Below are 12,500 nucleotides of genomic sequence, written 5' to 3'. Positions count from 1 at the left end.
AAGCAGATATAATAATAATAATAACGCTGGTGTTCTCCATCAATGCTCTCAAAAATAAAAATAAGTCAGAGAAAGGAGTCAAAGTGCACAGACGGGTTTTCTGCTGTGAGCTCAGAGCCTCAGATCTCCTTATTCTCCCGTCAGTAGTGCAGAAATAAAGCAGCATTAGTATCTTTCACCTGTTTGCCACTTCAGAAAGCTGACGCACGACTCCAGCATGTGAATGTTCAGTGTTCACCCTGACAGCGCAGCATGAAGCTTCTTCTCTTATATTTAACCCTTGGTGGCTGTTTTTAACTGCATTGACTTCCATTATAATCACATTTTTTGAATGCAAGGCCATGACAGCATATATTCATGCATACTTGATTATACAGTAGGTAGCGTTTATCATTTACACTGTTGATCATCAGTTGTCAGCATTAACCCTTTAGATCAGCCTGTGCTGAAGAGTGTCTGGCTTTTACTGTATATGGAGTGCAGTGGAGTAAAGCAGCAGATTACAGTGTGTGTGCAGGAATACACTACTGTGTTAACTGTGAGCTGAGGGGTGCATTTTGATTCTCTCAGAAATATCAAGATATGTGCGCAAAAGGTCTCTCTCGCTCATACTATAGACCAGTGTTTCCCAACCCTGTTCCTGAAGGCACACCAACAGTCCACATTTTCAACCTCTCCCTAATCAAACACACCTGAATCAACTCAGCAGAAGATAAGAAGAGACTCCAAAACGTAAAGTTAATGGGGCAGATAAGGGAGACAATAAAAATATGTAGTGTTGGTGTGCCTCCAGGAACAGGGTTGGGAAACACTGCTATAGACCATATAAAAGCTAGAAACTACGCTTTTTTGCACTGTAACTCAGGGGTTCGCAAGCTTTTGAACTCCCAAAATAACAATTCCAGTGACTTGCGACCCCCACTATCCTCAAAGGGGGTTATAAACATACAAACATTGCATACGGGCAGCACGATGGCTCAGTGGTTAGCATTGTGTCAGTTGGAGTTTCTGTGTGGAGTTTGCATGTTCTCCCCGTGTTGGCGTGGGTTTCCTCCGGGTGCTCCGGTTTCCCCCACAGTCCAAACACATGCGCTATAGGGGAATTGATAAACTAAATTGGCCGTAGTGTAACAAGTTTCACACCACAAGTGCAAGCAGGGTGTGAGCAGCGCGTATGGAGAGCTGAAGCAGCACGCAGGCATTTGCCTTTCACATTGCTGCACAGATCAATCTATCTCCGTCTATTCTATATAGTTACCCATCTATCTATAGATAAATTTTTTTTAAACTTCCTCCTTTGCTATTTCCTTAACCCGCAAGTCTTCATTTTACAAATTATATCAATCCTACAGGACTGTTTGCTTCTCAAGCTCTAGTGTCATTCATGTCTGGTGCACAGAAGACAATCGCCTGTGATACATCAATTGGTTTGTGATTGTCAGGATGATGTAGGCCTGTGGTTATAATACAATATAGTTATAATGATATTTATCCATGATCAAACTAGTGTGCAACTTAAGCAAATCTGATACTAAAGTTGTTTTACATTTGGTTTTGTAGTTTGGGCCTAAATAAATATTTGTTTGCCGTTTTTAATCGTTTAAGTTCATTTGATTGACTATATATATATATATATATATATATATATATATATATATATATATATATATATATATATATATATAAATAAATAAATCAGTGGATATTATTGATGAATTTATTGGGTAAAATTGCTACTTTTTACTGTCATTCAATGTGTTTTGGTCATTATCAATGCACTGTCACTTTAATTGAGCGTGAGCAGCGCGGCAAAACTAGGCCCAGCGCCGAAACTATCGCGGCACTGCTGCTTCAGCGACGCTCACGCCTCGCACTGACACGCTGCTTCTGCGTGTGGTTATGAAAGCTCTAATCTGTTAACATGTACAATGGAAAAAACACACACGGCTCACGCTCTGTTCACGCTGGAAGGGCATCCATTGTGTAAAACATATGCTGGAATAGTTGGCGGTTCATTCCGCTGTGGCGACCCCTAATTAATTAAGGGACTACGATGAAGGAAAATGAATGAATGAACATTGCAGACAACCGTATACACACACACACACACACACACACACACACACACACACACACACTAATAAAAACTATATAAACATGAGCATATTGACAACACAAAAATAGTGCAACAGTATAACAACATAGCATCATTTTGTATTAGTTTGTTTCATTTAAAATTGATCTCACTTAATGAGACACAATGTTTACAGCACAAGTCTATTCTTGCTTTAATTTTGGAGACCACCACTCGGAGATCCTCCTCCATGTTCAGTCGTGGCCTTTATTTTTAATGTATGCGAGTGCTCTGTGCTGTAAAATCAATCTGCTGCTACTGACGCTATTGCTGTGTCATTAACATAATGTAAAATATCCAGGGGTGGAAATCCAATGGAACAAAAAAGGCTGATGGCTTTTAATTTGAATGTTGTTGTTTTTTTATATAATTACTAAATACTATTTTTATATACTGCAGGTTATGGATAAAATATGGTCATTCTAATAGTTTAATAACATATATGAGATTTTTGGAAATTACCAAGTGATCCCCCTCATTGTCTCGTGGCCCCTACTTTGGAAAGCACTGCTGCCAACTGATGATCAACAATAAAAATTACTAATTGTCTGGGCAATATGGGCAAAAAATAATATCTCGGGGGGTTTTTTGACGGTATGCAATATATATATCCAGTATTCTCCCATAAATGGTTACTTGAGAGTTAAAGCTTTTATTAAAACTTTATTAAACATTTGTTTACAAAAATATAATTCAAACACAGGTGTTTCCCTTCCTGTTTACAAATAAACAGCTGCACAAAAATAACAGCTGCACAAAATCTTTGATAAATAAATACAGTACAGGGTTTTCTCCTGCTGAACACTATACACAGCTCTACTGTGCTGTTGTGCAAAGAACAAAGTAAACAGAAGCATAGAAAGCAGAGCTACATTGTCAGAGCAATAAAGGAACACGCTTAACTAGTAACACAACAAGTAGTATTGTAGGATAGAAAAGAGCCACACTGAATGTAAATATGAAACACAGTATTTTATGTCATAATTACACACTGAAAAAAAATTATTCAAATATGAATAATTTTACGTTAAGTGGTTGTAAACAATTTATTTGTGTTGAATTTAAACAAACAAATTAAGTTAAACATTGCTAAATTTAATTTGTTTGTTTAAATTCAACACAAATAAATTGTTTGCAACAGTTTTGCATGCAACACTTTTTTCAGTGCAGTGTTGTTATAAGTAATCCTGTACACCACAGTTGTGTGATTTATAAACAACAATTAGATCAGCTGTATTTGTTTTTAGTTACACATTTACATGTGTGTATTGTGCACAATTCAAGAGTTCACACTTAGATTTTGTTTGACAACTGTTAGCAGGTTTGGCATGCTGTCCCGGGAGAGAACCCTGAGCTCGGAGATAGGTGAGCCCAGGGCTCCCGCCTGGTCCATAGAGCATATGAGGGGAGTACGAGATCAGGTGGTTCTCGAGAGCTCCCCGTGGTAAAAGAAAAAAGGAGGAGAAGGGGTGGATGGGGGGTTTCTTCGGAAAACGAAGATAAGAGAGTAGTTCTAGCTAGGCTACTTATAGTGAGTTGGGGTTAATCTGATTGGCTAACTAGTGAATGTAGATGAGTGGCCAGCTGCAGTCAATCATATCACGTGCTCCTCTCGAAATTAGTTTGAAAACTTCACTTATTAAACAGTGCACATATGTCGAAGATATCTGAAGGCAAGTCTTTCACTCCATGTAAAAAGTCCTACACTTTTTCTTTTAATTTGACTAAACTTGTTTTACTAGATATTAAATAAGCAGATGAAAGCGAATAGACTATAGATATGAGGAGTAACGAAATACTGTACTGTGATGAAATGCTGGTTCAGCATATACATGTAAACAGTCATTATAACAGAGCAGAACGCAGAGCTGAATGTGTTATAATGTAAATGTAAAGAAGAGAGCGTCGTGTATTAAATACTGAACTTATAATCAGTGAATATGAGCTGCTTACACTTTCGAAATGCGCTATAAAATTTGTCCTATTTTGGCATTTTTAATTCTTTTGAACACATTCAGGTGCTGCTTGTCAATTTGACAAGGCTTCTACACTCATTCTTGCTGTCATTGCAGAAGAAATGAGTGATATAAGCTTCCTGATAAACCGCTGTGACAGCAGGCACTGTGTGACATGCATACATGCGCTGGGGATGTCCGATTTGTCTGAGTCAGATTTTGATACAACACCGGCACTGCATGTTCCTCCATGTCCCGTCAGTGATGGGTCGTTCTTGAATGATTCAATCATTTTGAACAAATCTTTTGTTCAACTCATGGAGTGAATCATTCATTCATTCATGCTCACAAGTGGAGCCCGCGTGCTACCTTGGAGTGGTCTGTTTAGCGCACATGTGACCTCAAACCACATCGATATGAACGATATTGGATAATACCGCATAGCGTTGGGGAATCATATCGATATATCTCCAGAACCCGATATACCGCCCAGCCCTACTAATTGTCACTCTCCTTAACAGGGAAAACTAGCAACAATCAAGAATGCATGATTATATGCTGTCATGGCTTTGCATTCAAACAATATGACTATAATGAAAATCAATGGAGCAAAAACAGCCAACATAAGCGGAGTAAATGTGTGTGTATAGCTGATTTTTAAATATTTCAAAGCTTTTTCCCCAAAAATATGTGTCAAAATAATATTCGCCAGCAAAATCCATTTGACTTGCAGAAATGTACAGAAAGTTGTGGCCAAATGAAGACTCTAAATCAGCCCAGAGTGTCAGTTCAGAAAGGCTGCGCACGACTCCAGCATGTAAATGTTCAGTGATCAGCCTGTCAGCGCTGCGTGAAGCTTCTTTTTCTCTAGATTTCAACAGATCAGAGCTGGAGTCGCTCTAAATCTGGTGTTTTTCCCTGCTACTCGTGTGCAGTGCGGAGAGGACACCATCAGTATTCGGGACACACAAACGGACAGAGCTGGGTGGATTACTTAGGAAATGTATTGAGTTACTGATTACACATTACCAGGGCTGCAATTACTTTGATACTTGACTAGTTAGACCAGTGCTTCTCAACTGGTTTGGCCATGGGACCCACATTTTTTGCATGGTCATCAAGCCGGGACCCAAATAAATAATAATTAATTTGTATTTATTGTTAACATTCACAAGTAGTGACAGATAAATAATAAGAAAATCACCAAGACTTACAAATAAACAATATCTTATTGCTGTCATTTAACTAAATGTATGCACTTGTGATGCCCTCAGCTCTTGGAGTCGTCTTTGAAAATAGTCCACAGGTTCGTCCTTGCAACCGGGATGTTTGGTTTTCTAAATGTTGTTTTAATTCAGGAGGTTTCATGCTCGTGAGAAAGCACCTCACTACCAAGCGGCAACCTCCCGCTCTCCCTCGGGAGGCCAATACGGAAGTAACTGAAACTGCAATTCATCAAAATTCCGCTAGTCCTGGCTCCATAATAGAGCAATTTCAATTGAGCCCACTGTTAGAATGGCCAACTTTACAGGCAGAAAAAAAGGTGTTTACAGCCTGGTACAAAGAACGATTTTGGGTCATATAGCTATTATTACCCTCCATGACAACTGTGAGGGGGGTGAATTTTTTTATAACTCATCCAATATTCCTTTATTTTAGGTTATATTAAGTTTGCATAATAAGGGCGTGGCCATTTGAGTGACAGCTAGGTCTCGCTGGTCGCCGTCACTTCACCTCAGCTGAATCCGCAGATTAGCCACTGATCTCAGCATATTCATCGTATTTTTGTGTTGTTTTATGTGGCTTTACACAGTCAGCTGCCTTTTGGACTTATTTCTTACAATTATCAGATGATATGGGATGCTGTGTGCACTTAATTGTGCTCACAAACCATTCACGTGGCCTCGTTTCCATGTGAGTAAAGTTATATATACCATCTCTATAAATGTATTTGTTTTATTTAAGATCATTTATCATAATATTTTTCTTTAGACCCGTAAAGCACTCCAGAATCTGACAGATTGATTATCTGTAGGCTCTAGAACAGTCATCTGAAGCGTTATCATACAGTGTTATGCTGGAGTTCATCAATAGTCCTGCATTTACTAACACACACTATATCTGAAGTGTTTGGAAGTAATTCGCGTTTTCCTCCTGTAGAAAAACATCATAAGAACAATGTCTAGTGGCTCAGTGTATTACTACAGTGTTTTTAAAAGTCTAAACACTTTATTGATATAGTGCACAGCCAAGCACATGTGGTCAGAACACAAACGAGTCGCAGGTAATAAAGTATCAAGCGTTTCTCCCAAAGTAAAGTCTGTCTGCCAGGTCCAAGCAAAGTGCCAGCAGGTGTCTGTAGCTCCGCCCACTCTCCGCCTCTTTGCCCTTGTTTGGTATCCCGCCGTGGGTGCGATGACGCGCGAACAAAATGGCGACGGTTGGCCACGCCTATTTGTAGCTTCTTTTGCGCTCTTCAGAAACCTATGGGTGACGTCACGGATACTACGTCCATATATTTTACACTCTATGCTCACTACATATAACACACTGAGGTTTTAAGCCTTTTTTGTCGTCAATATATGTAAATATACACTTTACATATTCGAGGTCGTACTTGCGCTTTGACATATTTGTTGCTATAATTAAATGAAATTTCACATGTCAAACTGTACGGTTGTTGTGCGCGCATTTCAAAATAAAAGTCCGGTATAAGCAAAATAAGTTAAAAATTAAACTGTTGTTTTTTTGACCACACACTCTGCGAGCCACTGAAAATGTTCCGCGACCCACCAGTTGATAAACATTGAATTAGACAATACATTTTCAATGAATTGGATTAACCCTTGTGTGCTGTTTGGTCGTTTTCATCCACTCTGGGGTGTTTTTTAGTCTTATTTGTCCGCAACTTTCTCTGTGTTTCAGCATATGGAATGATTTTTACTGACAAATATTTTGACTCATATTTTGAAAATATTCACAACACTCTGGACAAATGGACTATCCTTTGGGTTATGTTGGGAGCTGTTTTTGCCCCCATAGACTTCTCTCAGGTTTATTACACATTTTTACTACTAGAATTCCATGATTTTTAATGACTTTTTCCAAAACGTTAATGTAAACATTCACGATCTTGTTTCGTTTTCATGTAATGTCTATGTACTCCTGGTAAATAGAAAAATTGCACGTTCAAATTACAGCATATCAAAAAATATGTGAATCCATGTAGTTTTATTTATTTTTTATAACTGTAAAATAGTTTTTAGAAAGCATCTTGCTGTCTGCGTGAAAATTTTATAATGTTGTTTTCACAAGACTTAAGATTAGTACAATTTAGCCTTTAGCACCACATGATCTTCCCTCGGCAGTTAGATACTGTTTCTGGACACGACACTCAAAATGTATCTTGAATTACGATGAAAAGCAGACGTGAAAGAGTGGCAAAGCTAAAACTGCTTTGGATTTATTTTTATTTAAAGTTATTGCTTTGTTATCCATTTTATTTTATTTTTTTAGTTTACCCATCAAATATAGTGTCAAGTATAAGTCAAGTTCATCTTAAATATATTCAAGTACACAGACACTTGATAAACAATTTCTTGACTTTTCCAAAACACTTTAGGTTATTTGTTTTTCCAAAACTTTTCCAGCCCTGGAAAAAGCCTTTTCGAAATGTCATGACTTTTCCAGGTTTCCAGGACCATTTGAACCTGTCTATTATAATAACATTGTTTGATTGCAAAGCCATGACAGCAAATAGTCATGCATTCTTGATTATTGCTGGTTTTCCTTGTTGGGAAGAGGGACAGTTGTATTTACAACATGAAATTTACAGCAATATCACTGCAACATCAAATATTTAAAGTTGCCATGACAGATTTTCATTTTTTTCCCCACTTTCATGATGTACATACATCCACTTGAAACAGTGCTGAAACTGAGACAAATAAAATAAAAAAGTAGGGCGGTGCATGATTTGGTTCTTCTTAAAAAAATGGCTGAAAGCCTCCGCCCTAGAAGTATGATTGCGCCATCCTAAATTACTGATATCCCTGCTCTAATGAACTGATAGCTCCGCCCTAAATTTATCGCCACTCTAAGGTCTGATAGATCCACTCTAGAAATATGTAAGCTCCGCCCCTAAATGACTGATATCTCCACCCTAAAGGATTGGTTTATGCTAATGAGAGAAAGATGATCACTATTGGGCGGGGCTTTCCCCCTCTGATGACACGTACAAAGGGAGAATGTCAATCAAAGTGTTTCTGCAGACTGTTTTTATTAAGTCTGATTAGAACAAATACAATTAACTCATGTTGACCATTAGAGGCTGGAGATATTCACACACGGCTGACACACAACTGGATATAAACCCCTTAGAAAAGTCATTTTTCATAATAGGTGCCTTTTAAGTTGCTCATCCCTAGTGATGAAGTAGTACGGACAGTGGGAGGAGTGCTGAATGCACAATTTACTCACTTAACGTAGCAGTCTCGGGCCCTCTCTAGACAGCGACATCTCCCAGCCATTGGGAGGGGCCCTGAGCAGGAGCCCAACTCCCAGGGTCCGGCGGCGGACAGCAGGGGGATTTGGTCCTGTGGCTGTAAAAATAAATAAATAAAAATATTGATCAAGAGAAACAGCCAGAAACATCACACAACAGCCAATTATCTGACATTTCAAATCAAGCCCACTGATTTTTATCATTCTCTTTTCGGCTTAGTCCCTTTATAATATGGGGTCGCCACAGCGGAATGAACCGCCAACTTATCCAGCACATGTTTTTTGCGGATACCCTTCCAGCTGCAACCCATCTCTGGGAAACATCCATACACACTCATTCACACACATCCATTATGGACAATTTAGCCTACCCAAATTCACCTGTACCGCATGTCTTTGGACTGTGGGGGAAACCGGAGCACCCGGAGGACACCCACGCAAACACAGGGAGAACATGCAAACTCCACACAGATATGCCAATTGACCCAGCCGAGGCTCGACCAGTGACCTTCTTGCTGTGAGGGCAACAGCACTACCTACTGCGCAATGCGCCACATCAAGTTTATTTGCATAGCAATGAATTGTTTGTTCCAAAGCAGCTCTAGGTGCACATTATTGCATTGCAATCAAAACTGGAAAAGCATTAGTTACCATAAACTTAATTTTTAACTAATTAAGTAGTATCTTTAAACAGATGAAGTTATTATATATAAGCATCGTAACCTGCAGTTATACAGTATATGGGTGATATCTATGTGTATATGTTCAACAAGCCTGTAGCCGGCCTGGTTAAAGGAGTGGTTCTTATTTCTCAAAAGTGGACCTTTTTGCAATTATACCCCTAATTTTCTACCTATTATGAAATTTAAATACTCCATTTTAGTACATTTAAGCACTATCTGAATTAGCTTGTCGGATGGTCATCATAAATCACACTTTTTGATTATTTTAGGCCACAATAGTATTCAAACAAGGTTTAATATGGTCTGCTTTTGGTGCTTCACAGTCCAAGATTTATAATAAAGTTAACTTGTAAAATGTTCTCAACAATGCAGAGTATGTTATGTTTTTCTTGCACAGCTGGATGAAAAATATTTGTTAGCATTGGCCAAAACTGATTAGCTGAAGTCACACCGAAGCGACAGCCAACAGAGGATTCTGCTTGTTCTTAAAGCCTGTTCTGATGGCTTATTTTCACCATGATGGCACGGCAGTCAAAATAACACAAATGAGCTCATCTATGGGACAAACTCAGGACCTCTGTCAGTGAGGGGTGGGTCTTCCAAACCTCCCGAACCCCCCTGGCTACGGGCCTGTTCATTGAAGTGTATTTTTAGGGTTGCCTTTGACTAAAGGTTTTCCTGGTCGACTAGTAGCCATGAGAGTAGTAGTAAGACTATAGTAGTTCATTTAAAACACAGGTGTCAAACTCCTGTTTCAGCTCTGCACACTTTAGCTTTAACCATGATTAAACACCTAATCAAACTATTGAATCCTTCAGGCTTAATACCTGCAGGTAAAGGCCCGTTTCCACTGAGTTGTACAGTGCGGTACGGTACGGGTTGGTATGAGTCACCTTTATCAGGCTTACGTTTCCACTGCTAAAAGGGTACCAATAGTAGAGAGAAAGTTTCAGTCAACATCATTCTCGCTCAAGGGAAATGTCTACAGTAAAGCTGTATGGTCGTTCACATATCAATTGAGAGCTCTTCTCACAACACAGATACTTCATACACATAAATACAGGTGTCTAAATGTTTCTTATTAACTTTTCTATGAACATGAGTTGATTATAACTGCAGATCAATGATTGTGAAATGTGAAATAGCCTGCTGTAACGTCTGTAATTATATTAATAAATAAATAATAAATGAACATAAATGAACACATACAGCCCCTTACAGTCTCTGATATGTTCCCACTTACAGAAAGACTACACACAGCAGACATTTAGTCCTTACTTGAGTTCAAAACAACACACAACATATAGCCCACAGTAACCTCTCATCTGTGTCTGTAATCTTCACCAGCACATGTAACCTCTGTTAGAGAGTAATTCTGTCAGTCTGAGTTAATAATAAACCAGAAGATGATGATAATAGTTCAACATGGCAGTTTGTTCATCTGTTAGGTTGCTGAAAGAATCATCAGCTCCTTTGTTTTTTCGCGCTTCACTCTCGCGTTTGTCTGTTTCTGAAAGGATCAGATGTCAGAAGCACTTCAATAATCAAGCGCACGTTATTACCATCAACTCAAGAAGTTCGATATTTCAGACATAGACGCGATCGCGAGCTCTCTGGAGAAAGTGGTTTAATCATTAATCAAACAACAAAAGGACAAAATCCCTTAAAGGTTTTTTCTTTCAGTGAAGATGCTTAAAGCACCGTTTGTTTCATATTTTTATCCTATTGTGTTTATTTACAGGGAGGAACATAACTGCATGTATACAGTTGAAGTTAGAATTATTAGCCCTCCTGAATTATTAGCGACCCTTTTCCCCCAATTTCTGTTTAACGGAGAGCAGATTTCCTCAACACATTTCCAATCATAAGAGTTTTAATAACTCATCTCTAATAACTGATTTATTTTCTCTTTGTCATGATGACAGTAAATAATATTAGACTAGATATTCTTCAAGACACTTCTATACAGCTTAATGTGACATTTAAAGGCTTAACTAGGTTAATTAGGGTAAAGTTAGGGTAATTAGGCAAGTCATTGTATAACAGTGGTTTGTTCTGGAGACAATTCAAAACTAATATTGCTTAAGGGGGCTAATAATAATGACCTTAAAATAAATTTAAAATGCTTTTATTCTAGCCGAAATAAAACAAATAAGACTTTCTCCAGAAGAAAAAATATTAGAGGAAATACTGTGAGAAATTAATCGTGATTATGATTTTTCCAATAATCGAGCAGCCCTACTAGGTACCCTTCTGAAAGGGTACCCAAAATGTGGTACAGTACGGTTCACTGTTTTGTACCTTTCGACAGTGGAAACGGCCATTAAAGCAGACCGAACTGAATTGTAAGTAAGTGTATTAATAGTGTATAAAAGTGTATTAAAGGGTGTTAACTAAACACTGCAGGGCTGCGGTCCTCTAGGAACTGAGTTTGACACCCCTGTTAAACCATTAGTTTATTAACACACCATTTAGATAAGAATAATTAGGGATGCAGTGAAATTAAGATTCTGGGCCATAACCGAAAATCTGAATGCACTTGGTTGAAACCAACACGGGGACACATGCAAACTCCACACTGAAATGTCAACTGACCCAGCCGGGACTCAAACCAGCAACCTTCTTGCTGTGAGGCGACAGTGCTAACCACTGACCCACTGTGTCAATGGCAATGTCAATGTCAATTTTATTTATATAGCACTGTTTAATACAGCCAGAGGTTGACCAACGTGCTGCACAGTACAAATTAAAACAGATGTATATAAAATTATTAAATTATTGCTAAAACAGACAATATACACTGATAAAATGCCAAATCAAAGAGGTAATTTTTTAACCTAGATTTAAAAACAGACAGGGATGAACAGATCTGATACAGAGGGGCAGAGCATTCCACAGCCTAGGACCAGCTACTGCGAAAGCACGGTCACTCTGCATTTCAGCCTCGACTTATGGCTCGTTTCTACTGACTGTACGTTACGGTTCGGTTTGGTACAGGTCACCTTTATCAGGCATGCGTATCCACTAACAAGGGTTTCCTTTTGGTGGGCGTGGTGTACGACAAAGTTTCAGTCGACGTCATTCTCGGAGGAAATGTCTACAATAAAGCTGTACAGGTCACTTACATATCATATGAGAAGGTCTTCTCACAACACAGATGCTTTACACACATAAATACTGGTGTAGAAATGTTTATTACTAACTTTTCAATGAACATGAGTTGAT

General features: G+C 38.6%; 1 protein-coding gene across 1 annotated transcript in view; it reads right to left on the bottom strand.

The window, feature by feature from the left end:
- Positions 1-12,500, bottom strand: part of frmpd4 (FERM and PDZ domain containing 4) — a 119,194-nt gene that overhangs the window by 100,768 nt on the left and 5,926 nt on the right. The window contains exon 2 of the mRNA XM_056465984.1: positions 8,569-8,690. Coding sequence (XP_056321959.1) covers positions 8,569-8,618 — 50 coding nt within the window. The 5' untranslated portion in view covers positions 8,619-8,690. The remainder of the gene's footprint in view (positions 1-8,568; positions 8,691-12,500) is intronic.

The sequence above is a fragment of the Danio aesculapii genome, chromosome 9 (genome assembly GCF_903798145.1).
Source record: "Danio aesculapii chromosome 9, fDanAes4.1, whole genome shotgun sequence".
NCBI classification, from domain to species: Eukaryota; Metazoa; Chordata; class Actinopteri; order Cypriniformes; family Danionidae; genus Danio; species Danio aesculapii.
The sequence above is the reverse complement of the archived record's forward strand: the minus strand, read 5'-3'. Positions and strand labels throughout refer to the sequence as shown.